The sequence below is a fragment of the Lutjanus erythropterus genome, chromosome 5 (assembly GCF_056507025.1).
Source record: "Lutjanus erythropterus isolate fLutEry1 chromosome 5, fLutEry1.hap2, whole genome shotgun sequence".
In the NCBI taxonomy this organism is placed as follows: Eukaryota; Metazoa; Chordata; class Actinopteri; order Lutjaniformes; family Lutjanidae; genus Lutjanus; species Lutjanus erythropterus.
Genome location: NC_139321.1, coordinates 21,665,358 through 21,693,175, shown reverse-complemented (window position 1 = coordinate 21,693,175; position 27,818 = coordinate 21,665,358). Strand labels below are relative to the sequence as shown.

Below are 27,818 nucleotides of genomic sequence, written 5' to 3'. Positions count from 1 at the left end.
TCTGTCTTTTGTCGAGGTTAAATGCACGTAAGAGAGAACATGGTCTCACAGACTTGCGTGTAAAGGTTGAAGACGTGTTTCGTTGTAACCATTAAACGGACGTATCTGTGCTTTATTGTCATATCAAGAGGATATAGATCACCATTTTCCATTCTTTGTTGCCATGATGGCAACTCGAGGATCCCTCAACTACATATGCGCAAGATGGAGATTATTTTTTGGATTTCGATGGCAAACCGGACTGCTTATGTTGCTGCTTCATGTGGTTAACATGGTAGGTGGCCAGATCCGTTATTCGATACCAGAGGAGATGAAGAAGGGCTCTGTCATTGGTAATGTAGCACAAGATCTGGGTTTAGATCTGAAAAGGCTCCGTTCAGGGCGGGCCCGTATCGTGACCGGAGAAAACATCCAGTACACCGAGCTGAAGACAGACAAAGGGATTCTAGTCGTGAATGAGAGAATAGACCGAGAGCAGCTTTGTGGAGACGTAACGCCATGTAGCTTCAGCTTTGAGGTGATTTTAGAAAATCCAATGGAACTGCACAGAATAACTGTTGAGGTTTTGGATATAAATGATCACTCTCCCGTCTTCCCAAATGAAGGTAAACCTATCAGCTTTGAAATCAGCGAATCAGCCGTAGTTGGAGTGCAGTTTCCACTTCAGAGTGCGGAGGATCTAGATGTGGGGCAAAACACGGTGCAAGATTATATTTTATCACCTAATGACAATTTTATATTGAAGCAACATGCAAATCCGGATGGAAGTAAATATGTAGAGATGGTGCTACAAAAGGCTTTAGACAGGGAGCGACTTCCGCAATTGTCTTTGAAACTGATCGCAGTTGATGGAGGAACTCCACAGAGATCTGGTACAATAAATATAGATGTCACTGTGTTAGATGTCAATGACAATGCTCCGGTATTTAACCAATCCGTGTATAAAGCATCTGTGAAGGAAAACACGATCAAAGGCACTAGCATTATTACAGTAAATGCCACAGATGCTGACAGCGGTTCAAATGGACTCATCATCTACAGTTTGTCTAAAATGAAAGGGAGCGCAGCAGATATATTCAGTATTGATGAAATCAGTGGCACAATTTCTGTGTCTGGTCAGATAGATTATGAAAAAGACAGAAAATATGAGGTGAGGGTAGAGGCAAAGGATCGCGGTGGCCTAACCGGAACAAGTAAAGTTATTTTGGATGTTTTTGATGTAAACGACAATGCCCCAGTTATAAATATTATGTCGTTTTCCAGTCCTTTGTCAGAGGATGCAAGTCCTGGCACAACAGTTGCTATTTTGAACATAAAAGATGCAGATTCTGAGAAAAATGGTCAAATAAAATGTTCCATAGATGGAAAACTTCCCTTTAAGATTCAGTCATCTCTAACAAATTATTACAATTTGATCTCAGATCAACATTTTGATAGAGAATCGATATCAGAATACAACATCATAATAACAGCCACTGATTTAGGGTCTCCCCCTCTCTCCAGCTCAACCAAATTACATCTTAAAATTTCTGATGTAAATGACAACGCCCCATTATTTGATAAAAACAGCTATTCTGCTTACATTTCAGAGAATAATTCTCCTGGGGTTTCCATATTTGTTGTGAGCGCGCGAGACTCTGACTGGAATCAAAACGCGAGAATCTCGTATCTTTTAGAAGACACACAAGTCAGTGGTAGTCCAGTTTCTACATATGTGTCTTTAAACTCTGAAACTGGAGTTCTTAGCGCAGTTCGTTCATTTGATTATGAGCAAATTAAACAGCTGCAGCTGGTGGTCAAAGCTCAGGATGGAGGTTCTCCTCCACTCAGTAGTAATGTGACTGTGAAGTTAATGATCCAGGACCAGAACGACAATCCTCCTCAGGTTCTGTACCCAGTCCAGACTGGTGGCTCTCTGGTGGCTGAAATGGTGCCTCGTTCAGCAGATGTGGGCTATCTGGTGACTAAAGTGGTGGCTGTTGATGTGGACTCTGGACAGAATGCCTGGCTGTCCTATAAACTGCAGAAAGCCACAGACAGGGCGCTGTTTGAAGTGGGCTTACAGAATGGAGAAATCAGAACTATCCGCCAAGTGACTGATAAAGATGCTGTCAAACAAAGACTGACTGTTATAGTGGAGGACAACGGGCAGCCGTCTCGTTCAGCTACAGTCATTGTTAACGTGGCGGTGGCGGACAGCTTCCCTGAAGTGCTGTCGGAGTTCACTGACTTTCCACACGACAAGGAGTACAATGACAACCTGACTTTTTACTTAGTGTTGGCTTTGGCTGTAGTTTCCTTCCTCTTCATCACGTGTTTGGTGATTATTATATCAGTGAAAATCTACAGATGGAGACAGTCTCGTATCCTGTATCACTCCAATCTCCCTGTCATTCCATATTATCCACCACGTTACTCAGACACTTTGGGGACAGGGACTCTCCCACACGTGTACAACTACGAGGTGTGCAGGACGACTGACTCCAGAAAGAGTGACTGTAAGTTCGGCAGAGCTGGTAGTCAGAACGTGCTGATAATGGACCCCAGTTCTACAGGGACGATGCAGCGGATACAGAGTGAGAAGAGCATCCTGGATGAACCAGACTCTCCTCTAGAGGTGAGTTAGAATGACCTTGTCTTGTTTCTGTGACGTTTCATGTCCCTCCTTGATAGAGAATAGCGGAGTAGTGTACTGTCACTTTCAGCACCTTGGACAGCACCCTTGGGAGCTTGGATCATTTAGAATGAATTCTCACTCTTACACTCCTGCAGATGCAGCAGTGGCTTTCAAGTCGTACGTCCTACGAAATGTGTTAATAAGCACTTACATAAAATATTATGTTGATTCTCACATTTTATTGCATAGTATGTACTGCCATCCAGGGATTCAAACAATGGTAAACGTGTTGTTCAAGTTTTGCGAGTAAATATAAGTTGCTACATGTTGTGGGCAAATTGTTGTCACCCTTAAGCTATAAATGTGTTAATTACGGCAGAAAGTAATGATTATTTTTCTTGTCGATTAGTTAGAGAATTATTTTCTCGATTAATACTTGTTGAAAGTTGTTGATCAGTGTTTCCCATGACGTTCTCAAATTCTTGTCTTCCCAATTAAACCAAAATACATCCAAATTTAAGAAGCTGGAATCACAGAATTTTGACTTTTTCTTTAAAGAAATTACTCAGACCGACTAATCAGTACCAAAATAGTTTGGAATTAATTTAATAATCATTTAATGACCTATTTACAATCAATTGATTTGGTAATCATTGCTGTTAAGCCCACACCCTTATGCTTTTTTTGCGTCAGTTTAAGTCCGTTTATCACCATTTAACATAAATCCTAATGCAAAACAGTTACATATTAGCATAATTTACAGGAGAGTGCTGCACCTTCCATATGTAACAACCTTCAGGTGAATGAATAGTTTTGATGGAGGGGTTATTAATTCGATCTTAGAATGAGACCACTGGTGTTTCCAGATGGTATAAATTGTGTGGAACAAGTGGACAAGTTTATACTCTAGGGGAAAATTCACATTTTACACATTCACATTCCCTTTATTGTTATCGTTCGCACTTCTAGGATTCACTGTATTGTAGTCATCACTGTGATGAGGGACCCGGGGTACTGAATTACTGTGTTTTTTTTTGTTTTGTTTTTTGTTTTGTTTTTTTGTTTCATAGGGTAATTTATGTATTCGTTCCCATTTCGAGGACTATGGCAGCAATACTCGTCCGTTTAAGGGGAACTGTGGATATTCAGTTGGTATAAAGATTGAATTTGCAGTCATTTTTCTCCCTCGTGTGGGTATTCATTGACTGGACTCTAAGGGACGCTGTTGGTCAAGTAAAAACAAATCTGAACTGTGTATTAGGCGGTGCCTTTCACCATTTCAGTCTGTGGAGAGTGGATATGCTTCAGACCATAAACGACGCTGCGGTGAGCGCAGGCTGGGTTTGATTTATTATTTTTCACCACGATAAAAAAGGACGATGGACGTGAGGATATTTGTATTATAACCTACACATTTATTAAGTTAATGTTAATTTGCTGCCTTTCTATGACCGGACTTTCGATAGTATAATTTCATGCCATTTATTTGTTAACATGGATCTTTGCTGGAGTCTAAGATGGCGTTTATGCTACAGACTGACGTCGGAAGGCCTTGTGTTTTTTCTTTTTCTCTTTCATATGGCTACTGGTCAAATACGTTATTCAATCCCAGAGGAGATGAAGAAGGGATCCGTAATTGGTAATGTAGCATTGGATCTTGGAATAGACCTGCAGAGGCTCCGTTCTGGTCGGGCCCGTATCGTGACCGGAGAAAGCCTGCAGTACACCGAGCTGGAGAAAGACAAAGGGGTTCTAATCGTGAATGAGAGAATAGACCGAGAGCAGCTTTGTGGAGACGTAACGCCATGTAGCTTCAGCTTTGATTTGATTTTAGAAAATCCAATGGAACTACACCACGTTACAGTTGAAGTGTTGGACATTAACGATAATTCACCTTCTTTTCATCAGCACGACATGCAGCTGACAATCGGCGAGTCAGCAGCACCGGGAGCTCGTTTTGTTTTGCCCACAGCCAATGATCCTGATGTAGGAATCAACGGGCTTCAGGACTATAATTTATCTCCAAATGAAAATTTTATCTTAAAAAAGCATTCAAATTCTGACGGAAGAAAATATGCGGAGATGGTGCTTGAGAAGCCGCTGGATAGGGAACGATATCCAACTCTGTCCCTAAAGCTGATAGCAGTTGATGGCGGCACGCCACAGAAATCTGGTACAGTAAATATAGATATCACTGTCTTAGATGCTAACGATAATTCTCCTGTTTTTAATCAGTCTGTCTACAAGGCCACTGTAAGGGAAAATGCAGCAAGAGGTACATATATCATCACTGTAAATGCAACTGACGCAGATAGCGGATCAAATGGTTTGATTTATTATTCTATTTCTAAAATGCAAGGCGGTATTGACAGTGTATTCGAAATTAACAAGACAACGGGTGAGATATTTCTTTTAGGGCAGGTTGACTATGAAAAGGCAAAGAAATACGAAATACGCATTGAAGCAACAGACCAAGGAGCATTAACAGACTCAAGTAAAGTCGTAGTCGAAGTAATTGACGTGAATGATAACCCACCTGTCATTAATGTGATGTCATTCACTAGTCCAGTGTCAGAAGATTCCCCCTCTGGTACAACTGTCGGTATTATAAATGTTAAAGATCTCGATTCAGGTGATAATGGACAAGTAAATTGCAGGATAGAACAAAACGTACCTTTCAAGATTAAATCTAATTTAAGGAACTATTACACTTTGATAACAGATGCTGCATTAGATCGTGAAAGTCTTTCAGAATATAACATCACTGTAGTTGCAACAGATGCAGGAATTCCTTCTCTGTCAACAAAGAAAACCTTTCACTTAAAGGTCTCTGATGTGAATGATAATGCTCCAGTGTTTCCACAAGCTGTTTACAATGCGTTTATTACAGAGAATAACTCCCCGGGCGTTTCCCTTCTTATTATAAGGGCGCAAGATCCTGATGAAAACCAAAACGCCCGTATATCCTATATTCTGGAAGTTAATGACATTGGCGGATCGCCAGTTTCCGAGTATGTTTCCATAAATGCAGAAAGCGGAGTGATACACGCAGTGCGGTCATTTGATTATGAGCAAATCAGACAGCTTGTTTTCGTTGTGAAAGCGCAGGATGGAGGTTCTCCTCCACTCAGTAGTAATGTGACAGTGAAGTTAATGATCCAGGACCAGAACGACAACCCTCCTCAGGTTCTGTACCCAGTCCAGACTGGTGGCTCTCTGGTGGCTGAAATGGTTCCTCGTTCAGCAGATGTGGCCTATCTGGTGACTAAAGTGGTGGCTGTTGATGTGGACTCTGGACAGAATGCCTGGCTGTCCTATAAACTGCAGAAAGCCACAGACAGGGCGCTGTTTGAAGTGGGCTTACAGAATGGAGAAATCAGAACTATCCGCCAAGTGACTGATAAAGATGCTGTCAAACAAAGACTGACTGTTATAGTGGAGGACAACGGGCAGCCGTCTCGTTCAGCTACAGTCATCGTTAACGTGGCGGTGGCGGACAGCTTCCCTGAAGTGCTGTCGGAGTTCACTGACTTTCCACACGACAAGGAGTACAATGACAACCTGACTTTTTACTTAGTGTTGGCTTTGGCTGTAGTTTCCTTCCTCTTCATCACGTGTTTGGTGGTTATTATATCAGTGAAAATCTACAGATGGAGACAGTCTCGCATCCTGTATCACTCCAATCTCCCTGTCATTCCATATTATCCACCACGTTACTCAGACACTTTGGGGACAGGGACTCTCCCACACGTGTACAACTACGAGGTGTGCAGGACGACTGACTCGAGAAAGAGTGACTGTAAGTTCGGCAGAGCTGGTAGTCAGAACGTGCTGATAATGGACCCCAGTTCTACAGGGACGATGCAGCGGATACAGAATGAGAAGAGCATCCTGGATGAACCAGACTCTCCTATAGAGGTCAGTTAAATTGTGTAGCTTCATCTCTGTGTCGTTATTTCTCCTTCTGTGTTAACTTACATTGATAGTGAACTTTTCAGCACCATGGACAGCACCTCATTTTGCAGCACTTCTTTGTTCACACGCAGAACTTCAAAAAGATAATATAACCAATATTCTGAAACGATGTTTTCATGTGACTTAAGACGTATATTCGTTTCACATTATTCATTGTGTGTTAAAACAGGCTGATAATTAGTTTTTGTTTACATTTTAAATATGGCAAATTCTGACTGACAAAATGCCTTTCATACTGACGCTCCTTCGAGGTGTTTGTTTACTATAATGTAGTCATTTTACATCGTAGTTACTGTTCCCTTTCAACATCCCCATCTACTATTTTCTAAATAGATTGACTTTTACTTTTAAACAAATAACCGTTTTCATATTTATGACACTGCAGTGCACAACAGTTTTACACAATGATACTGGTTTGTTATCGTTGCTCTAAATTTCTGTATGTCTGTCTGTGGGTTGATTTTGTGGTGACATTTTATATGCATGGGTTGAGATTATGTCTTTGAATATATTATTGTTGCAACCGATTTTTGTCTTCCTGTCGGTTCCCACTGAATATTGTATAGTAATAGACACTGCTAACCCAAGGGCAGTCTGATTGGTTCTTTCCCACGTTTGGACTCTAAGGGACGCTGTTGATCAGGAAAACAGAGTCTAGTGTTGTTGGGGCTGTGACAGAGGAGAGAAAGAGGAGAGGGAGAAACACTTTTCAAGTGGGCGTTCGACGGAAATACAGTCGCTTTGAAACATTTTTTTAGATAATCGAACAATTCTGCTGGACAGAAATGCAGCACCGTTGAACTGGAAGGTAGCTTACATCTACGCGTGTCACTGTGGGATATTATTTGTTGTTATAGGATTTAATTCTTTACGACATGGAGATACACCAGTCTCGATGCGGAAAATGGCTGCTGTGTTGGACACTTACATGGCAACTCATGATTTCCACCATCAACTGCCAAATCCGCTATTCAATACCAGAGGAGATGAAGAAGGGCTCTTTTATCGGTAATGTAGCACAAGATCTTGGTTTGGATCTGAAAAGGCTCCGTTCTGGCCGTGCCCGTATCGTGACCGGTGAAAACACACAGTACATCGAACTGAATGCAGACAAAGGGATTTTAGCTGTGAATGACAGAATAGACCGAGAGCAGCTTTGTGGAGACGTGACACCGTGCAGTTTCAGCTTCGAAATTATTTTGGAAAATCCAATTGAGTTGCATCGTATAATGGTCGAAATACTGGATGTAAATGACCATTCGCCTGTGTTTCGGAACAGTCATGTACGAATGGAAATAAGCGAATCTGCTGTAATTGGCTCTCGCTTCGTATTGGAAAGTGCGGAGGACCCGGACGTAGGACTCAACGGACTGCAAAATTATGTTTTAAGTACAAGCGACAACTTTGTCCTAAAACAACACGCCAATCCAGACGGCAGCAAATTTGCAGAAATCATCCTACAGAAACCGCTAGACAGAGAGGAGCAACCCCGCATGTCGTTTAAACTGATAGCAGTGGATGGTGGAACACCGCAGAGGTCTGGTACAGTAAATATTGATATCACCGTGTTAGATGCCAATGATAACCCCCCAGTGTTCAATCAGTCTGTGTACAGGGCTACTGTCTTGGAAAATGCAACGCCAGGGACTCACGTCATAACCGTAAATGCTACAGACGCTGACAGTGGACCTCACGGTGTGGTGACGTATGCATTTTCTAATCTAAAAGGAAATTTGGCCGATACATTTAACATTGACAAGGGTACTGGAAAGATAACTGTTTCTGGACCAATAGATTTTGAAAAGGACAAAAAATATGAAATAAGAGTCGAGGCCAAAGATCAGGGAGGGTTAACAGATCTCAGCAAGGTAATCATTGATATTGTAGATGTTAATGATAATGCACCAGTCATAAGTGTCATGTCATTTTCTAGTTCTCTGTCTGAGGATGCTCCAGTAGGCTCGACTGTAGCTGTTTTCAATGCTAAAGATGCTGACTCGGAAAGAAATGGACAGATTATATGTACAATAGATAGGAACTTACCATTTCAAATAAAATCATCATTGTCTAATTACTATTCACTCGTTTCAGACATAGATTTCGACCGTGAAAAAACACCAGAATACAACATTACTATAAATGCAAAAGATTCGGGTTCCCCGCCTCTTTCAAGTGCCATAAAGTTGCACCTGACAATTTCTGACATTAACGACAACGCCCCCGTATTTGATAAATTAATTTATGATGCTGACATTACAGAAAATAATTCTCCTGGAGTGTCAATAATCACTGTCAGTGCACAGGACTCCGACTGGAATCAAAACGCTAGAATCTCTTATATCTTGGAGGACACGCAAGTCGGTGGTTTCCCAGTCTCTACGTATGTATCTGTGAACTCTGAAACTGGCGTTATTAACGCAGTTCGTTCATTTGATTATGAGCAAATTAAACAGCTGCAGCTCGTAGTCAAAGCGCAGGATGGAGGTTCTCCTCCACTCAGTAGTAATGTGACTGTGAAGTTAATGATCCAGGACCAGAACGACAACCCCCCTCAGGTTCTGTACCCAGTCCAGACTGGTGGCTCTCTGGTGGCTGAAATGGTTCCTCGTTCAGCAGATGTGGGCTATCTGGTGACTAAAGTGGTGGCTGTTGATGTGGACTCTGGACAGAATGCCTGGCTGTCCTATAAACTGCAGAAAGCCACAGACAGGGCGCTGTTTGAAGTGGGCTTACAGAATGGAGAAATCAGAACTATCCGCCAAGTGACTGATAAAGATGCTGTCAAACAAAGACTGACTGTTATAGTGGAGGACAACGGGCAGCCGTCTCGTTCAGCTACAGTCATTGTTAACGTGGCGGTGGCGGACAGCTTCCCTGAAGTGCTGTCGGAGTTCACTGACTTTCCACACGACAAGGAGTACAATGACAACCTGACTTTTTACTTAGTGTTGGCTTTGGCTGTAGTTTCCTTCCTCTTCATCACGTGTTTGGTGGTTATTATATCAGTGAAAATCTACAGATGGAGACAGTCTCGCATCCTGTATCACTCCAATCTCCCTGTCATTCCATATTATCCACCACGTTACTCAGACACTTTGGGGACAGGGACTCTCCCACACGTGTACAACTACGAGGTGTGCAGGACGACTGACTCGAGAAAGAGTGACTGTAAGTTCGGCAGAGCTGGTAGTCAGAACGTGCTGATAATGGACCCCAGTTCTACAGGGACGATGCAGCGGATACAGAGTGAGAAGAGCATCCTGGATGAACCAGACTCTCCTCTAGAGGTGAGTTAGGATAACCTTGTCGTGTTTGTGTGACTTTTTATGTCCCCCCTTTTTATCTTTTGTGTTTGTATTGATAGAGAATAGCTGAATCCTGTGCTGTCACTGTCAGCACCATGGACAGCACCCCTGGGAGCTTGGATCATTTAGAATGAATTCTCATTCTTAATACTCCTGTACATGCAGATGCAGTAGTGGCTTTCAAATCGTATGTCCTACGAAATATGTTAATATGCATTTCCATAAAATATGATGTTAATTCTCACATTTTATTGCTCGGTGTGTACTGCTATCCAGGAATTCAAAAAATGGTAAACGTGTTGTTCAGGTTTTGCAAGTAAAAATAACTTACTAAATGTTATGGGAAAATTGTTGGCACCCTTAAGCGATAAATATGTTAATCGGGGCTGCAACTAACGATTACGTATCTAGTCATTAATCAGTAAATTATTTTCTGAATTTATGTTATATTATCCTTCATTAGTGGTATATTGATTCATTGTTCAACACACTCATTGCTTTGACTTTGTTCTATTTTTTGTTAACGCCGACAGATGACTTACTAGTTTCTTAGTGGGTTTCTTAGGGTGTTGTCCGGAGTGCTTCGGTGTGCACTACTGATTCTTGAAACAAATACAAAGTATTTGACTTGAATTATTATATTGACAGTCAACAACGCTTCTTTCACTGCTGTCATTTGACATCAACTAGCTTCACCAAACTATTTGTGTTTTCTTTCACTGCACTTCGAATGTTTGTGGCATTTTCTTTTGATTTAGTAGTGTGTTGCAGTGGTGTTTTTATTCATATATGCCCATGCTTTTGTGGACTTAATCGCATATGGGCAGCATTATAATGAAGCTGAGGGTGAGATTATTTTAAGATATTTTTGTGGAATATTGTCTGGACATATTTTGATGGTTCACCAAATCAAATTCTATCATATCACTTAGTATTGCCAACCTCTATGTTGCATGGCGTTACTGATTTTGAACTCTAAGCGACGCTGTTGGTCAATCCAACAGATTCTGTAAAACGTTACCACACAGTCCCCTCCCTTACCACCGTGGCCTATGAGAGAAAAGGAGATAACTGTTTGACATTCGACGACAACAGATTCGTATTAGTAGATATCTCCCTCCAGATATATGCAGTGAATTCAAAATTCAGCATCATTTTTCTTTGACGGTACATTCAGTGTTTTTTACTGGAATAGGTGTCGTGCTTGGATCGTTGTAGACCATATTTCTGTGTTTTTCTTTCGCTATGGCATGTGGAATACCAGCCTACTCCCGGTGCGTGAAATGGCGCTTTGGCTGCGGACAGAGCTGGCATCTTCTGTTCTTCCTTTTCTGTCTCAGCGATATGGTCAGTGGACATATCCGATATTCAATCCCAGAGGAGATGAAGAAAGGCTCCCTAATCGGTAATGTAGCCCAGGATCTTGGTTTGGATCTGAAAAGGCTTCGTTCTGGTCGGGCCCGTATCGTGACTGGAGAGAGCATTCAGTACACCGAGCTGAGGACAGACAAAGGGATTCTCGTCGTCAATGAGAGAATAGACCGGGAGCAGCTTTGCGGAGACGTAACGCCATGTAGTTTCAGCTTTGAGGTGATTTTAGAAAACCCTATGGAGCTTCATCAAATTACAGTTGAAATAACAGATATTAATGATCACTCGCCCACGTTCAAAAGAGATAAAATCCAATTTGAAATCAGCGAATCAGCTAATACTGGAGCTCGTTTTTCACTAACGAGTGCAGAAGACCCCGACGTGGGTGTGAATGGACTCAGAGAATATTTTCTGACCGAGAATGACAATTTTGTTCTGAAACAAAACTCTAATGCAGATGGAAAGAAATATGCAGAGATGGTGTTACAGAAGCCATTAGACAGAGAAACAAATCCTCATCTGTCTCTAAAACTAATCGCCGTAGACGGTGGAACTCCGCAGAGATCTGGTACAGTAAATATCGATATTACTGTTCTTGATGCAAATGACAACGCACCTGTATTTAATCAGTCTGTGTACAAAGCGACAGTGATGGAAAACTCTCCGAGAGATACTTATGTCACCACTGTTAATGCCAGTGACGCAGATTTCGGGTCCAATGGAATTGTGACGTATTATTTTTCAGATCTCAATAGTGGTCTCGGTGATTTGTTTAGTATTGATGACAAAACGGGCGTAATATTAATAACGGGTACTGTTGATTATGAAAAAGACAGAAAATACGAACTCAGAATCGATGCAAAAGACAAGGGAGGTTTGACAGATTCAAGCAAAGTAATAATTGAAGTAACTGATGTAAATGACAACGCCCCTACTGTAAGCGTCATGTCATTCACTAGTCCTGTGTCAGAAGATTCACCTTCTGGTACAACTATTGGCATTATCAATGTAAAAGATCTCGATTCAGGTGATAATGGACAAGTAAACTGCAGAATAGAGCACAATGCACCCTTTAAGATTAAATCTAATTTAAGGAATTACTACACTTTGGTAACAGATACTGTATTAGATCGTGAAAGTGTTTCAGAATATAACATCACTGTAGTTGCAACAGATGCAGGAATTCCATCTCTTTCGACGAAGAAAACCTTTCACTTAAAGGTCTCTGACGTCAATGATAATGCTCCAGTATTTCCACGAGCTGTTTACAATGCGTTTATTACAGAGAATAACTCTCCAGGTATTTCTGTCCTCACGCTGAAGGCTAAAGATCCTGATGAAAACCAAAACGCCCGTATATCTTATATTCTGGAAGACAGTAATGTCGGTGCATCTCCAGTTTCTGATTATGTTTCTATAAATGCAGAAAGTGGAGTGATACACGCAGTGCGGTCATTTGATTATGAGCAGATCAGACAACTTGTTTTCGTTATCAAAGCGCAGGATGGAGGTTCTCCTCCACTCAGTAGTAATGTGACAGTGAAGTTAATGATCCAGGACCAGAACGATAACCCTCCTCAGGTTCTGTACCCAGTCCAGACTGGTGGCTCTCTGGTGGCTGAAATGGTTCCTCGTTCAGCAGATGTGGGCTATCTGGTGACTAAAGTGGTGGCTGTTGATGTGGACTCTGGACAGAATGCCTGGCTGTCCTATAAACTGCAGAAAGCCACAGACAGGGCGCTGTTTGAAGTGGGCTTACAGAATGGAGAAATCAGAACTATCCGCCAAGTGACTGATAAAGATGCTGTCAAACAAAGACTGACTGTTATAGTGGAGGACAACGGGCAGCCGTCTCGTTCAGCTACAGTCATTGTTAACGTGGCGGTGGCGGACAGCTTCCCTGAAGTGCTGTCGGAGTTCACTGACTTTCCACACGACAAGGAGTACAATGACAACCTGACTTTTTACTTAGTGTTGGCTTTGGCTGTAGTTTCCTTCCTCTTCATCACGTGTTTGGTGGTTATTATATCTGTGAAAATCTACAGATGGAGACAGTCTCGCATCCTGTATCACTCCAATCTGCCTGTCATTCCATATTATCCACCACGTTACTCAGACACTTTGGGGACAGGGACTCTCCCACACGTGTACAACTACGAGGTGTGCAGGACGACTGACTCCAGAAAGAGTGACTGTAAGTTCGGCAGAGCTGGTAGTCAGAACGTGCTGATAATGGACCCCAGTTCTACAGGGACGATGCAGCGGATACAGAATGAGAAGAGCATCCTGGATGAACCAGACTCTCCTCTAGAGGTCAGTTAAATAATGTAGATTCGTCTTTGTGCCTCTATGTCTCTGTTTAATTTTAAGTAAATTTCTAGTCATCTTTTGCCTACTATGCCGTTATTTTCAGCACCATGGACAGCAGGTCCTGGTGATCGACTGAGTTGGAATACTTGAATATTCATATTAACTTGAAAATGTAATATGACTTGTCATTCTCAGTTGGTGATATGTTGTTTTATCGTGTCACATGCACATAGCCTTTATCTGTTTGCATTTTGTGTTAAGACGGACTGACTCATTGCTAATTTCTACTTGTTCAGCGTGGTTTTTCTTCCGAGCGTCTTACTTTGTATTCACTTGTGATCGCCTGAAGCAGTTTGCTTTTAGTATATTGTATTAAATTTGCAAAATGCTCCTTTCACTGCTCTCTTTTGACATGAACATAATTCACCAAACATTTTGCCTTTTCTTTTCCCGCGTCAGCTCAGAGCCACGATAGAATTTTCGTGTTTTTTGTTTTTTTTTTTTTTTTTATTTCTGTGACCTTTATTAAATTATGTTTTTACTCACATATCTCCATATTCTTAGAGTTAATTACACAACAGCAGCATTATACTAAAACTCAGGGTGAGGTTATGTTGTATTTTAACGTTCTTTCACGAAATTCTGTTTTGAAATATATTGATTATATATCAATCAAACATAGCTTATCCACTTAATATTTCCGGATGAAATTCACTGTTGCATGGTGTTACTGATTTTGAACTCTAAGGGACGCTGTTGGTCAATCCAACAGAATCTCTAAAACAGTATCATACAGTCTCCTCCCTTACCACCGTGGCCTATGAGAGAAAAGGGGATAGTGTGCATTATGTAGGCTGACAGTCGATGGAAATAGACTCGCACTAATAGAGATCTCCAACCAGATAAATGCAATGAATTGAGAGGACAACATAATTTCCTCGTCAATGGTACACATAGTTTTTTTGGTAACAGTTGTTGTCGTTCTTGGATTGTTGTAGACCACATTTCCTTGTTTTTCTTTCGCTATGGCATGTGGAATACAAGCCTACTCCCGGTGCGTGAAATGGCGCTTTGGCTGCGGACAGAGCTGGCATCTTCTGTTCTTCCTTTTCTGTCTCAGCGATATGGTCAGCGGACATATCCGATATTCAATACCAGAGGAGATGAAGAAAGGCTCCCTAATCGGTAATGTAGCCCAGGATCTTGGTTTGGATCTGAAAAGGCTTCGTTCTGGTCGGGCCCGTATCGTGACTGGAGAGAGCATTCAGTACACCGAGCTGAGGACAGACAAAGGGATTCTCGTCGTCAATGAGAGAATAGACCGGGAGCAGCTTTGCGGAGACGTAACGCCATGTAGTTTCAGCTTTGAGGTGATTTTAGAAAACCCTATGGAGCTTCATCAAATTACAGTTGAAATAACAGATATTAATGATCACTCGCCCACGTTCAAAAGAGATAAAATGCATTTTGAAATCAGCGAAATAGCTAATACTGGAGCTCGTTTTCCACTGACAGGGGCAGAGGACCCCGATGTGGGTGTGAATGGACTCAGAGAATATTTTCTGACCGAGAATGACAATTTTGTTCTGAAACAAAACTCTAATGCAGATGGAAAGAAATATGCAGAGATGGTGTTACAGAAGCCATTAGACAGAGAAACAAACCCAAATCTGTCTCTTAAGCTAATCGCCGTAGACGGTGGAACTCCGCAGAGATCTGGTACAGTAAATATCGATATTACTGTTCTTGATGCAAATGACAACGCACCTGTATTTAATCAGTCTGTGTACAAAGCGACAGTGATGGAAAACTCTCTGAGAGATACTTATGTCACCACTGTTAATGCCAGTGACGCAGATTTCGGGTCGAATAGTATTGTGACGTATTATTTTTCAGATCTCAATAGTGGTCTCGGTAATTTGTTTAGTATTGATGACAAAACTGGCATTATTTTAATAACAGGATTGATTGATTATGAAAAAGACAAGAAGTTCGAGCTTAGAATCGAGGCGAAGGATCAAGGAGGTTTGACAGATTCAAGCAAAGTAATAATTGAAGTAACTGATGTAAATGACAACGCCCCTACTGTAAGCGTCATGTCATTCACTAGTCCTGTGTCAGAAGATTCACCTTCTGGTACAACTATTGGCATTATCAATGTAAAAGATCTCGATTCAGGTGATAATGGACAAGTAAACTGCAGAATAGAGCACAATGCACCCTTTAAGATTAAATCCAATTTAAGGAATTACTACACTTTGGTAACAGATACTGTATTAGATCGTGAAAGTGTTTCAGAATATAACATCACTGTAGTTGCAACAGATGCAGGAATTCCATCTCTTTCGACGAAGAAAACCTTTTACTTAAAGGTCTCTGACGTCAATGATAATGCTCCAGTATTTCCACGAGCTGTTTACAATGCGTTTATTACAGAGAATAACTCTCCAGGTATTTCTGTCCTCACGCTGAAGGCTAAAGATCCTGATGAAAACCAAAACGCCCGTATATCTTATATTCTGGAAGATAGTAATGTCGGTGCATCTCCAGTTTCTGATTATGTTTCTATAAATGCAGAAAGCGGAGTGATACACGCAGTGCGGTCATTTGATTATGAGCAGATCAAACAGCTGGTTTTCGTCGTGAAAGCGCAGGATGGAGGCTCTCCTCCACTCAGTAGTAATGTGACTGTGAAGTTAATGATCCAGGACCAGAACGACAACCCTCCTCAGGTTCTGTACCCAGTCCAGACTGGTGGCTCTCTGGTAGCTGAAATGGTGCCTCGTTCAGTAGATGTGGGCTATCTGGTGACTAAAGTGGTGGCTGTTGATGTGGACTCTGGACAGAATGCCTGGCTGTCCTATAAACTGCAGAAAGCCACAGACAGGGCGCTGTTTGAAGTGGGCTTACAGAATGGAGAAATCAGAACTATCCGCCAAGTGACTGATAAAGATGCCGTCAAACAAAGACTGACTGTTATAGTGGAGGACAACGGGCAGCCGTCTCGTTCAGCTACAGTCATTGTTAACGTGGCGGTGGCGGACAGCTTCCCTGAAGTGCTGTCGGAGTTCACTGACTTTCCACACGACAAGGAGTACAATGACAACCTGACTTTTTACTTAGTGTTGGCTTTGGCTGTAGTTTCCTTCCTCTTCATCACGTGTTTGGTAGTCATTATATCAGTGAAAATCTACAGATGGAGACAGTCTCGCATCCTGTATCACTCCAATCTCCCTGTCATTCCATATTATCCACCACGTTACTCAGACACTTTGGGGACAGGGACTCTCCCACACGTGTACAACTACGAGGTGTGCAGGACGACTGACTCGAGAAAGAGTGACTGTAAGTTCGGCAGAGCTGGTAGTCAGAACGTGCTGATAATGGACCCCAGTTCTACAGGGACGATGCAGCGGATACAGAGTGAGAAGAGCATCCTGGATGAACCAGACTCTCCTCTGGAGGTGAGGTCCAATACTCAAAGTCGCCTGTTTTACAAATGTTGTTTCTGTGAAGTGAGATGAAATTGCACTAGGTGTTGTGTGTAATTTATTCGTAAAAAAAGGCACATTGTTGTTTTCAGCACCACAGTCCGGACAGCTCCTCTCTAACTCATAGTGCATTGCATGTTGAACATTTTCCAGCTTCCCCATTAGTTTTGTTCCGAAGTGATACCATCTGCAAATATTGTTACCACCACTACGACTACTAAAAATAATATATATGGTATTATTAATAATGACGACGACAACAACAACAATACTACTACTACTACTACTATTAATAATAATATTAATAATAATAATAATAATAATAATAATAATAATAATAATAATAATATAAAATAATAAGAAAAAATATCCAGAAATTATAGTTATAAATGTAATTTGCCCTCAAAAGTTTTTTTTTCTTGAACTACAGTATTAATATCACAGACATATATAGCTGTCCCCCTCTTCTTCGCTTTTCTTTGAACCTTTTTGTCTTTTTGGTGTTCGCGGTTTGGACTGTAAGTGACGCTGTTGAACAAGAATAGAAAGTATGTCGACTCTCTGTTGCCGTTCAGGGGCGTTCTTTGTAAGATCACACTGTAGCAGGCTCAGAGTGAACATCAGGACGCGAGTATAGCTCGGAAATTACATTCTTTTTACAGTCAGCAGCTTTGCTTCTCTTTCCTGATATATGAAGAAAGCACATCCGGAGGAGTGTATTTTATTGAATTGAAATCGGAGGATCTCGGTTGTTTTTCCTTGGAATAATTTCCCTTGCTGACATGGCGTATCAGCAACCGCTCTGCAAATGGCGTTTGTTTTCCGGACCTCAACGGGTAATGCCTGTTTTGTTGTTTTACTTCTTTGCGATGGTCACTGGTCAGATCCGCTACTCTATACCAGAGGAGATGAAGAAGGGCTCACTTATCGGTAATGTAGCTCAGGATCTTGGTTTGGATCTGAAAAGGCTCCGTTCTGGTCGGGCCCGTATAGTGACCGGAGAAAACATCCAGTACACCGAGCTGAAGACAGACAAAGGGATTCTAGTTGTCAACGAGAGAATAGACAGGGAGCAGCTTTGTAGAGACGTAACACCGTGCAGTTTCAGCTTCGAAATGATTTTAGAAAACCCGATGGAGCTACATCATGTAACGATTGAAGTGTTGGATGTGAATGATCATCCTCCGGTATTCAAGAAATCAGACATTATGTTAGATATTAGCGAGTCAGCTAACATCGGGGCACGATTTGTGCTGGACAGTGCAGAGGATCCTGATGTTGGCGTCAATGGTCTGCAGAATTATGTTTTAACATCAAACGACAACTTCGTTTTGAAACAGCATGTAAATCCAGACGGGAGTAAATATGCAGAGATGGTCCTACAGAAGCATTTAGACAGAGAGGAGGTTCCCTTTCTCTCTTTAAAGCTTATAGCAGTGGATGGTGGGAATCCACAGAGATCTGGCACCGTAAACATAGACATAAAGGTTTTAGATGTAAATGACAATGCGCCCGTTTTCAATCAGTCAGTTTATAAGGCCACGGTGATTGAGAATGCAGCACAGGGGACTAATATCGTTACTGTTAATGCTACAGATGCAGATAGCGGCTCGAATGGTTTGATCACGTATTCAATTTCAAACGTGAAGAGCGATATAGCTGATTTGTTGTCTATAGATCAATCATCTGGTGCGTTATCTGTCTCAGGCCCAATAGATTTTGAAAAAGACAAAAAATATGAGCTTAGAATCGATGCAAAAGATCAGGGAGGATTAACAGATTCAAGTAAAGTGATAATTGAAGTAACTGATGTAAATGACAACGCCCCTATCATAAGCGTCATGTCATTCACTAGTCCTGTGTCAGAGGACTCGCCTCCCGGTACAACTATTGGTATTATAAATATAAAAGATCTTGATTCGGGTGAAAACGGGCAGGTAGTATGTAAAATCGAACAAAATGCACCTTTTAAGATTAAATCAAATTTGAGGAATTATTACACTTTGGTAACAGATACTGTATTAGATCGTGAAAGTGTTTCAGAATATAACATTACTGTAATTGCAACAGATGCAGGAATTCCTCCTCTCTCGTCAAAAAGAACCTTTAATTTAAAGGTCTCTGATGTGAATGACAATGCTCCAGTGTTTTCACAAGCTGCTTATAATGCGTTTATCACAGAGAACAACTCTCCAGGTGTTTCTGTTCTTACTGTCAGAGCTAAAGATCCTGATGAAAACCAAAACGCTCGTATATCTTATATTCTGGTGGACTCTCATATCGACGGATCTCCAGTATCACAATGTGTGTCAGTTAATGCAGAAAGCGGAGTGATACACGCAGTGCGCTCTTTTGATTATGAGCAAATCAAACAGCTGGTTTTCGTCGTAAAAGCGCAGGATGGAGGCTCTCCTCCACTCAGTAGTAATGTGACAGTGAAGTTAATGATCCAGGACCAGAACGACAACCCTCCTCAGGTTCTGTACCCAGTCCAGACTGGTGGCTCTCTGGTGGCTGAAATGGTTCCTCGTTCAGCAGATGTGGGCTATCTGGTGACTAAAGTGGTGGCTGTTGATGTGGACTCTGGACAGAATGCCTGGCTGTCCTATAAACTGCAGAAAGCCACAGACAGGGCGCTGTTTGAAGTGGGCTTACAGAATGGAGAAATCAGAACTATCCGCCAAGTGACTGATAAAGATGCTGTCAAACAAAGACTGACTGTTATAGTGGAGGACAACGGACAGCCGTCTCGTTCAGCTACAGTCATTGTTAACGTGGCGGTGGCGGACAGCTTCCCTGAAGTGCTGTCGGAGTTCACTGACTTTCCACACGACAAGGAGTACAATGACAACCTGACTTTTTACTTAGTGTTGGCTTTGGCTGTAGTTTCCTTCCTCTTCATCACGTGTTTGGTGGTTATTATATCAGTGAAAATCTACAGATGGAGACAGTCTCGCATCCTGTATCACTCCAATCTCCCTGTCATTCCATATTATCCACCACGTTACTCAGACACTTTGGGGACAGGGACTCTCCCACACGTGTACAACTACGAGGTGTGCAGGACGACTGACTCGAGAAAGAGTGACTGTAAGTTCGGCAGAGCTGGTAGTCAGAACGTGCTGATAATGGACCCCAGTTCTACAGGGACGATGCAGCGGATACAGAGTGAGAAGAGCATCCTCGATGAACCAGACTCTCCTCTAGAGGTCAGTAAAAGAATCAAGCTTCGTCTGTGTTCTCTGTGTTTTGTAGTTGGACTGATTGGGAGATGTTGGAGGCTATAACAATTACTTTCAGCACCATGGACAGCTCGCTTTCATTAATTTATAGGAAATCTTTTCATGCTAAAGTCTTTGCAGCGTAAGCAGTGGGAACGTGTTCCTGTCATACATCGCATTTTCCCACAAAATTAATAAAATTTGCAAAACAATGTATTATTAATTTTCATATCGTCTAAGGTCTCCCCCCAAATCGTTCAGTTTTCTCTCGACTGTTCAGTGTAGGTGTTTACTCAACTACCAGCTGCTTTGAATGTCTAAATGACTTTAACAGATAGTGTAGATGGAATTAGAACTCAATTAGAGAGCAACAAGAAAATCATAGCCCAAATTATACTGAATTTTTAGGGGGCAATATCAATAATATATAAAAACATACATAAAACGCTGTTCATGAAACTTAAAGTAAATAAATAAATATCGGACAGCACACAGATACCGACAGAGACTGATATAACTATGGTAGGCCAATATTGGGCCCATAATTTCAGCCGATATTCCTGCCTGGCTCTAAAAAAGAACCGTAATGTATCTGTTTGCAATAGCAATAAAGTGTCTCACTTTGTTTAGTGAATGTGGCTCTTGTGTTCTATATTAAATGGCAGATGACTTGTTATTGTTTGCATACAGTGAATAGAGTTTAGTTACTGAGTCTAATTTGATATAAGATTCTGTGGTTTGATTTTCCACACCTTCCTCTCTTAACTCTCCTTTCACTGCATTCTAATGATGATGCTAACGATTCTTCAGGACCACAGACAGATATTTTTATACTTCATACATTACAGCTATATATCGCCTTTTTGAAGTAATTTGATATTTCAAATTTTGAAACACTGATTAGAATGCCACTGCAGTTTATCTTTCTGCTGTTGTCTCATTTGTCCAGTTGAATCAGTCTTTTTAACATAACGCATATGGCAAAGTACTAATACGAAGCAACAGAGCACTAGTTGCAAATATTCACATGTGATAAATGTCTGGCTTCCAAGTCCCACTGTAAGGAATTCATGTTTTGGACTCTAAGTGACGCTGTTGGTCAGCAAAACGATTTCAGTGTTAACAGTCAGCCTGTTCCCTCCCTCACCGCCTTACTGAAGCATGATAGCGGAGATAGAGTGCTGCGTGTGAGGAAAGGGAGTGAAGAGGCGATTTATTTTACACATCTGTCTTTGGGGTGTAGCAGGAGGACGTTATTATCAATATATCTACGCTGGACTACAAGCTCGTGCTTATTTTCTTCAAGTAAGGACCCATTGTTTTCGACATCTATTGTTTCTGACATGGCATCCCGAGGCCAAGCCTCCCCTGAACGTGTAAGATGGCGCTTTTCTTGTATATTAAGATGTCAAGTGGGATTTGTCATTTTACTGATACTTATGGGCGATAGAGTGGCGAGTCAGATTCGTTATTCTATTCCAGAGGAGATGAAGAAAGGCTCCGTTATTGGCAATGTAGCACAAGATCTCGGTCTGGATCTGAAAAGGCTCCGCTCTGGCCGTGCCCGTATCGTGACTGGAGAGGACATCCAGTACACCGAGCTGAAGACAGACAAAGGGATTCTAGTCTTGAATGAGAGAATAGACCGAGAGCAGCTTTGTGGAGACGTAACGCCATGCAGCCTTAGTTTCGAAATCATTTTGGAAAATCCAATCGAACTTCATCGTGTCACTGTGGAAATTTTGGATATAAACGACAATACACCTTTCTTTCCAAATAAAGACATCGGATTTGAAATGAGCGAATCTGCTACAGTAGGGGTAAAATTTCCTGTTGAAAGCGCAGTTGATCCTGACGTCGGGCTAAACGCATTACAGAATTACATTCTATCTCAGAATAATTATTTCATTCTCAAACAACATACAAACCCAGACGGCAGTAAATACGCTGAATTAGTGCTCCAGAAGCCTTTAGACAGAGAAGAACACCCCAGTCTCCCTCTAAAGGTAATAGCTGTCGACGGTGGAAACCCACAGAGATCTGGTACAGTTGATATAATAATATCTGTTCTAGATGCAAACGATAATGCTCCTGTATTCAATCAGTCAGTTTATAGGGCCGCTGTCGTTGAAAATGCACCTAAAGGAACTTACATTACAACAGTTAACGCCACTGATTCAGACATCGGCAGTAATGGGGAGATAATATTCAGTTTTGCGAAACTAAAAGGCAGCACGGTAGAAATGTTTAGTATCGATGAAAACACAGGTGTCATATCAGTTGCTGGACTTATTGACTATGAAAAAGAGACGAAATATGAACTTAGATTAGAGGCAAGGGATCGAGGAGGCTTGACTGGGACCAGTAAAATTATAATTGATGTTAGTGACGTCAATGACAATGCTCCAGTAATCAATATCATGTCATTTTCTAACACTATATCAGAAGATGCCCCTCTCGGCACAACAGTAGCTGTTATCAATGTCAAAGACGCTGATTCGGAGAAAAATGGGCAAATAAAATGTACTTTAGACAAAGCGCTGCCTTTTAAAATCCAGTCGTCATTAACGAACTACTATAATTTGGTGGCGGATCAACATTTTGATAGAGAGACGACTTCTGATTACGATTTAACGATAATAGCCACCGACTCAGGGACTCCCTCTCTTTCTAGCTCCGTCACATTGCAGCTCAGAATCTCTGACGTAAACGACAACGTTCCATTGTTCGGCAGAAACTCATATTCTGCCTACGTCATAGAGAATAATTCTCCTGGAATGTCCATCACCACTGTCAGTGCACGAGACTCTGACTGGAATCAAAATGCCAGGATCTCCTATTTGCTGGAAGACACACAAATCAACGGGAATCCAGTGTCTACATATGTGTCTTTAAACTCTGAAACGGGGGTTTTACATGCGGTACGTTCGTTTGATTATGAACAAATTAAACAGCTTCAGCTTGTAGTCAAAGCGCAGGATGGAGGCTCTCCTCCACTCAGTAGTAATGTGACAGTGAAATTAATGATCCAGGACCAGAACGACAACCCTCCTCAGGTTCTGTACCCAGTCCAGACTGGTGGCTCTCTGGTGGCTGAAATGGTGCCTCGTTCAGCAGATGTGGGCTATCTGGTGACTAAAGTGGTGGCTGTTGATGTGGACTCTGGACAGAATGCCTGGCTGTCCTATAAACTGCAGAAAGCCACAGACAGGGCGCTGTTTGAAGTGGGCTTACAGAATGGAGAAATCAGAACTATCCGCCAAGTGACTGATAAAGATGCTGTCAAACAAAGACTGACTGTTATAGTGGAGGACAACGGGCAGCCGTCTCGTTCAGCTACAGTCATTGTTAACGTGGCGGTGGCGGACAGCTTCCCTGAAGTGCTGTCGGAGTTCACTGACTTTCCACACGACAAGGAGTACAATGACAACCTGACTTTTTACTTAGTGTTGGCTTTGGCTGTAGTTTCCTTCCTCTTCATCACGTGTTTGGTGGTTATTATATCAGTGAAAATCTACAGATGGAGACAGTCTCGCATCCTGTATCACTCTAATCTCCCTGTGATTCCATATTATCCACCACGTTACTCAGACACTTTGGGGACAGGGACTCTCCCACACGTGTACAACTACGAAGTGTGCAGGACGACTGACTCGAGAAAGAGTGACATGAAATATATGCAACCGATGAGTCAAAGTTTAGTGAGTGTGGACGGAGCTGGGACTGATACACCACATGTGGACAAGCAACTGTCAGTCACCTGTTCTCAAATGTCAACTTTGGTGAGTGATGTTTTTAATCTTACCTTTTTTTTTTTTTTTTTTCGTTGCCTTTGTACTCTGGGTTCTATTACAGTACATAAAATCATCATCTGTAGTCCCTTAGTGTCGCTGTCCATGGTGCTGGAATGAACAATGGATTCATTTTGACATATACACACACATTCAAATTATTCTCAACAGTTATACTTGACAATTTATTCAGTTGAACTGGCATCAACTATTTTGGAAGTTTTTTTTAGAGAGGATTTGTTACGTTTTATTATATAAATATTCTCAAGATCTCTTCCAGCAATCAACAATTCAGTAAGTGTTTCAGTAACAACGGCATACACACTTTTCGTTGTAATAACAAATATTTGACAACGGAAGACAAAAGAAACAATTTGTCCTCCTCTTTTTTCCTTCTTTATTTTATTTTTCAGTCAGCCTACAAAGAATCTACAACGATTTTTTCAATTCAAGTTTTCTTTTTTATGCTGTTCTTTTTAATATGATAATATAAACTATCCACAAGCTTTCAATAAAACATTTAAACTTAAACATTTAAATTCCTAACATTGTGCACACTACATACATTACCATGAATAGACTCTGAGCGCCGCTGTTGATACATCACTGACTGACTGTCCAAACCAGCAGTGCAGCGGCCCACCCCTTTGATTCATTTCAGTGTTTTACTGCTTGGAAGGAAGACGGTCTGGTCCGTGAACGTCTGAAGTGCAGCACTATCTCAGCTGAAAATACCACTATCTTTTCAATTCATGGATTTACTTGTGCCAGTTTTGCATTGAAAGGGATCAGTCCGTCACTACGCCTGGATCTATCATGGATTGTTTTTTGATAACCGCTCACAGAGGACGATGGCAAGCAGTGTTTCTAATTCTTTGTCTGTTCAAGCTGAGCTCGGTGACTGGACAGGCCCGATATTCTGTACCAGAGGAGCAGGCAGAGGGCTCGTTTGTCGGAAACATCGCGAAAGATTTGGGTTTGGATGTGGCGAGGCTCATATCAGGTAAAGCTCGTATTATTACAAAAGGAAGCCGACAGTACGTTGATTTAAACCGAGACAAAGGCACTCTTGTTATTAAAGAGCGAATCGACCGAGAGGAGCTGTGTGGAAAGACGACGCCCTGTAGCTTCAGTTTCGAGGTCATTTTAGAAAATCCAATTCAGCTTTATCGCGTAACAGTGGAGGTAATAGACATAAACGATAACAGTCCGTCGTTTCCGAAGGATGAAATCAGTTTGAAGATTGTTGAAAATGCTGCATCTGGGACTCGTTTCTCGCTAGAGAGTGCAGACGACCCTGATGTCGGTATTAATGATATTCAAAAATACACACTTAAACCCATAGATAACTTCAAATTGGAGGTACAAAGCCAGCCCGATGGAGAAAAATTCATCGAAATGGTTTTACAGACGCCGTTAGACCGAGAGAAAGAGGAGACTCACACTCTTGTTCTGATTGCTTCAGATGGAGGGGAGCCACATAGATCAGGGACAGTGCGTATTCATATCACTGTGCTAGATGCTAACGATAATGCACCAGTGTGTAGCCAACCTGTTTATAAAGCAGATGTCAAGGAGAATTCTCCTGAAGGAACAGTGGTGACCACCGTTAATGCAAATGACGCAGATAAAGGCCACTATGGCGAAGTAACTTACTCCATAGCTCATGTCGCCAAAGAGGCAAAACACCTTTTTGAAGTAAATGTTCAGACTGGAGAGGTAAAAGTCAAAGGTAAACTGGATTTTGAAAAATCTAAAACCTATCAATTAAACGTTAAAGCTAGTGACCACGGTGGATATACAGATACTTGCAAAGTCATTATCCAAATAATTGACGAGAATGATAACGTCCCTGCAATACAGCTAATGTCATTTTCTAACTCGATATCCGAGGACTCTCCTCCAGGTACAACTATAGCTGTTGTTAACGTTGATGATGAAGACTCTGATGGTAACGGTGTTGTCAAGTGCTCCATTAACTCTGACATTCCTTTCAAAATTGAGTCTTCATTGACAGGATATTACACCATAGTGACAGAAGACTTTTTAGACAGAGAAAGTGTTCCTGAGTATAATATCACCATAACCGTCTCTGATCAAGGCTCTCCTCCGCTGTCCAGCAGTAAGAACATTAATGTAAAAGTGTCTGACGTGAATGACAGTCCACCCAGATTTGATCAATCACAATACAGTAAGATTGTACCAGAGAACAACTCCCCTGGATTTTCTGTGTTCACTCTCAGTGCCAGTGATGCAGACTGGGGGCAGAACGCTCGAGTTTCTTACTTTGTGGAGGAGAAAGAGATTAATGGAGTCGCCGTGTCTTCGTTAGTGTCAGTAAACTCAGAGAGTGGCGTGATTCATGCAGTGAGGTCGTTTGATTATGAGCAAGTCAAGTGGTTTGAATTTAACGTAACTGCTCGTGATGCTGGATCCCCTCCTCTGAGTTCAGTGGCTACAGTTCGAATAATAATCCAGGACCAGAACGATAATCCACCTCAGGTTCTGTACCCAGTCCAGACTGGTGGCTCTCTGGTGGCTGAAATGGTGCCTCGTTCAGCAGATGTGGGCTATCTGGTGACTAAAGTGGTGGCTGTTGATGTGGACTCTGGACAGAATGCCTGGCTGTCCTATAAACTGCAGAAAGCCACAGACAGGGCGCTGTTTGAAGTGGGCTTACAGAATGGAGAAATCAGAACTATCCGCCAAGTGACTGATAAAGATGCTGTCAAACAAAGACTGACTGTTATAGTGGAGGACAACGGGCAGCCGTCTCGTTCAGCTACAGTCATTGTTAACGTGGCGGTGGCGGACAGCTTCCCTGAAGTGCTGTCGGAGTTCACTGACTTTCCACACGACAAGGAGTACAATGACAACCTGACTTTTTACTTAGTGTTGGCTTTGGCTGTAGTTTCCTTCCTCTTCATCACGTGTTTGGTGGTTATTATATCAGTGAAAATCTACAGATGGAGACAGTCTCGCATCCTGTATCACTCCAATCTCCCTGTCATTCCATATTATCCACCACGTTACTCAGACACTTTGGGGACAGGGACTCTCCCACACGTGTACAACTACGAGGTGTGCAGGACGACTGACTCGAGAAAGAGTGACTGTAAGTTCGGCAGAGCTGGTAGTCAGAACGTGCTGATAATGGACCCCAGTTCTACAGGGACGATGCAGCGGATACAGAATGAGAAGAGCATCTTGGATGAACCAGACTCTCCTCTAGAGGTCAGTTTTTAATCCATCATCCATCTCAAACTGATAATGCATAAATCAAGCCCCATTTTAGATTTGACTTGCTTTTATGGTTTGTCTCACTGCCTTTCAGAGGGCATCTTAAGTTCTACTAAAGACGGACAGCTCCTCTCTGAGTTGAGCCATTTAACTGACATGAAAAGAAATCAGTGAGGAAAATGTACACCATGGTGCTCTTCTTGTTGTCATCGACCTGTAATGTTGTCTCTATTGTATCTGATATTTGTGTCTGTTGTAATCAGAATATGTGTCTGGATTTTCTTCTAGTAGATAGATTTTCTTCGTTAGGCAGAAAGCAGCAAAAGTGCATGCATCATATCTCATGATTGTACTCCGTGATGCTCTTCTACTTTATCTATTACTGTCACCTAAACCCCACACAATCTGCATCTTGTTTATCTTATAATGTAATATACATGCACACATTAAATTTAATATTACTTCTCTCCACATACAACGTTCTTTGGGTTTTCCAC

General features: G+C 41.8%; 7 protein-coding genes and 1 pseudogene across 20 annotated transcripts in view; all 8 read left to right on the top strand.

Annotated features, from left to right (window-relative positions):
• LOC146326785 (protocadherin gamma-C5-like) overlaps window positions 1–27,818 on the top strand; it is a 233,111-nt gene that overhangs the window by 70,651 nt on the left and 134,642 nt on the right. Inside the window, exon 1 of one of the 14 annotated variants that reach the window (XM_084719175.1) lies at window positions 21,508–24,072. The exons of 12 other annotated variants lie outside the window; for them this stretch is intronic. In XM_084719175.1, coding sequence (XP_084575301.1) covers window positions 21,634–24,072 — 2,439 coding nt within the window. In that variant the 5' untranslated portion in view covers window positions 21,508–21,633. Of the gene's footprint in view, window positions 1–21,507; window positions 24,073–27,818 lie in introns of those variants that run through there. One more of the 14 variants, XM_084719187.1, reaches the window with a different exon arrangement.
• Window positions 72–2,626, top strand: LOC146326810 (protocadherin gamma-A7-like). Its single transcript, XM_084719617.1, has 2 exons — window positions 72–556; window positions 1,850–2,626. Exons 1-2 carry the CDS (start codon window positions 164–166, stop codon window positions 2,624–2,626), a joined length of 1,170 nt encoding a protein of 389 aa, XP_084575743.1. The 5' UTR covers window positions 72–163.
• Window positions 3,678–6,544, top strand: LOC146326809 (protocadherin gamma-A7-like). The gene is made up of 2 exons (XM_084719615.1): window positions 3,678–4,480; window positions 5,768–6,544. Exons 1-2 carry the CDS (start codon window positions 4,112–4,114, stop codon window positions 6,542–6,544), a joined length of 1,146 nt encoding a protein of 381 aa, XP_084575741.1. The 5' UTR covers window positions 3,678–4,111.
• On the top strand, window positions 7,468–9,888 carry LOC146326808 (protocadherin gamma-A7-like). The gene is made up of 2 exons (XM_084719614.1): window positions 7,468–7,824; window positions 9,112–9,888. Exons 1-2 carry the CDS (start codon window positions 7,468–7,470, stop codon window positions 9,886–9,888), a joined length of 1,134 nt encoding a protein of 377 aa, XP_084575740.1.
• LOC146326807 (protocadherin gamma-A11 pseudogene) lies at window positions 10,961–13,714 on the top strand (annotated as a pseudogene).
• LOC146326806 (protocadherin beta-11-like) lies at window positions 14,291–17,102 on the top strand. Its single transcript, XM_084719613.1, has one exon. It carries the CDS (start codon window positions 14,604–14,606, stop codon window positions 17,100–17,102), a length of 2,499 nt encoding a protein of 832 aa, XP_084575739.1. The 5' UTR covers window positions 14,291–14,603.
• Window positions 17,689–20,333, top strand: LOC146326805 (protocadherin gamma-A7-like). The gene is made up of 3 exons (XM_084719611.1): window positions 17,689–18,229; window positions 19,511–20,278; window positions 20,325–20,333. The coding sequence occupies exons 1-3, from the start codon at window positions 17,852–17,854 to the stop codon at window positions 20,331–20,333; spliced, it is 1,155 nt and encodes a 384-aa protein (XP_084575737.1). The 5' UTR covers window positions 17,689–17,851.
• On the top strand, window positions 24,763–27,327 carry LOC146326804 (protocadherin beta-16-like). Its single transcript, XM_084719605.1, has one exon. It carries the CDS (start codon window positions 24,898–24,900, stop codon window positions 27,325–27,327), a length of 2,430 nt encoding a protein of 809 aa, XP_084575731.1. The 5' UTR covers window positions 24,763–24,897.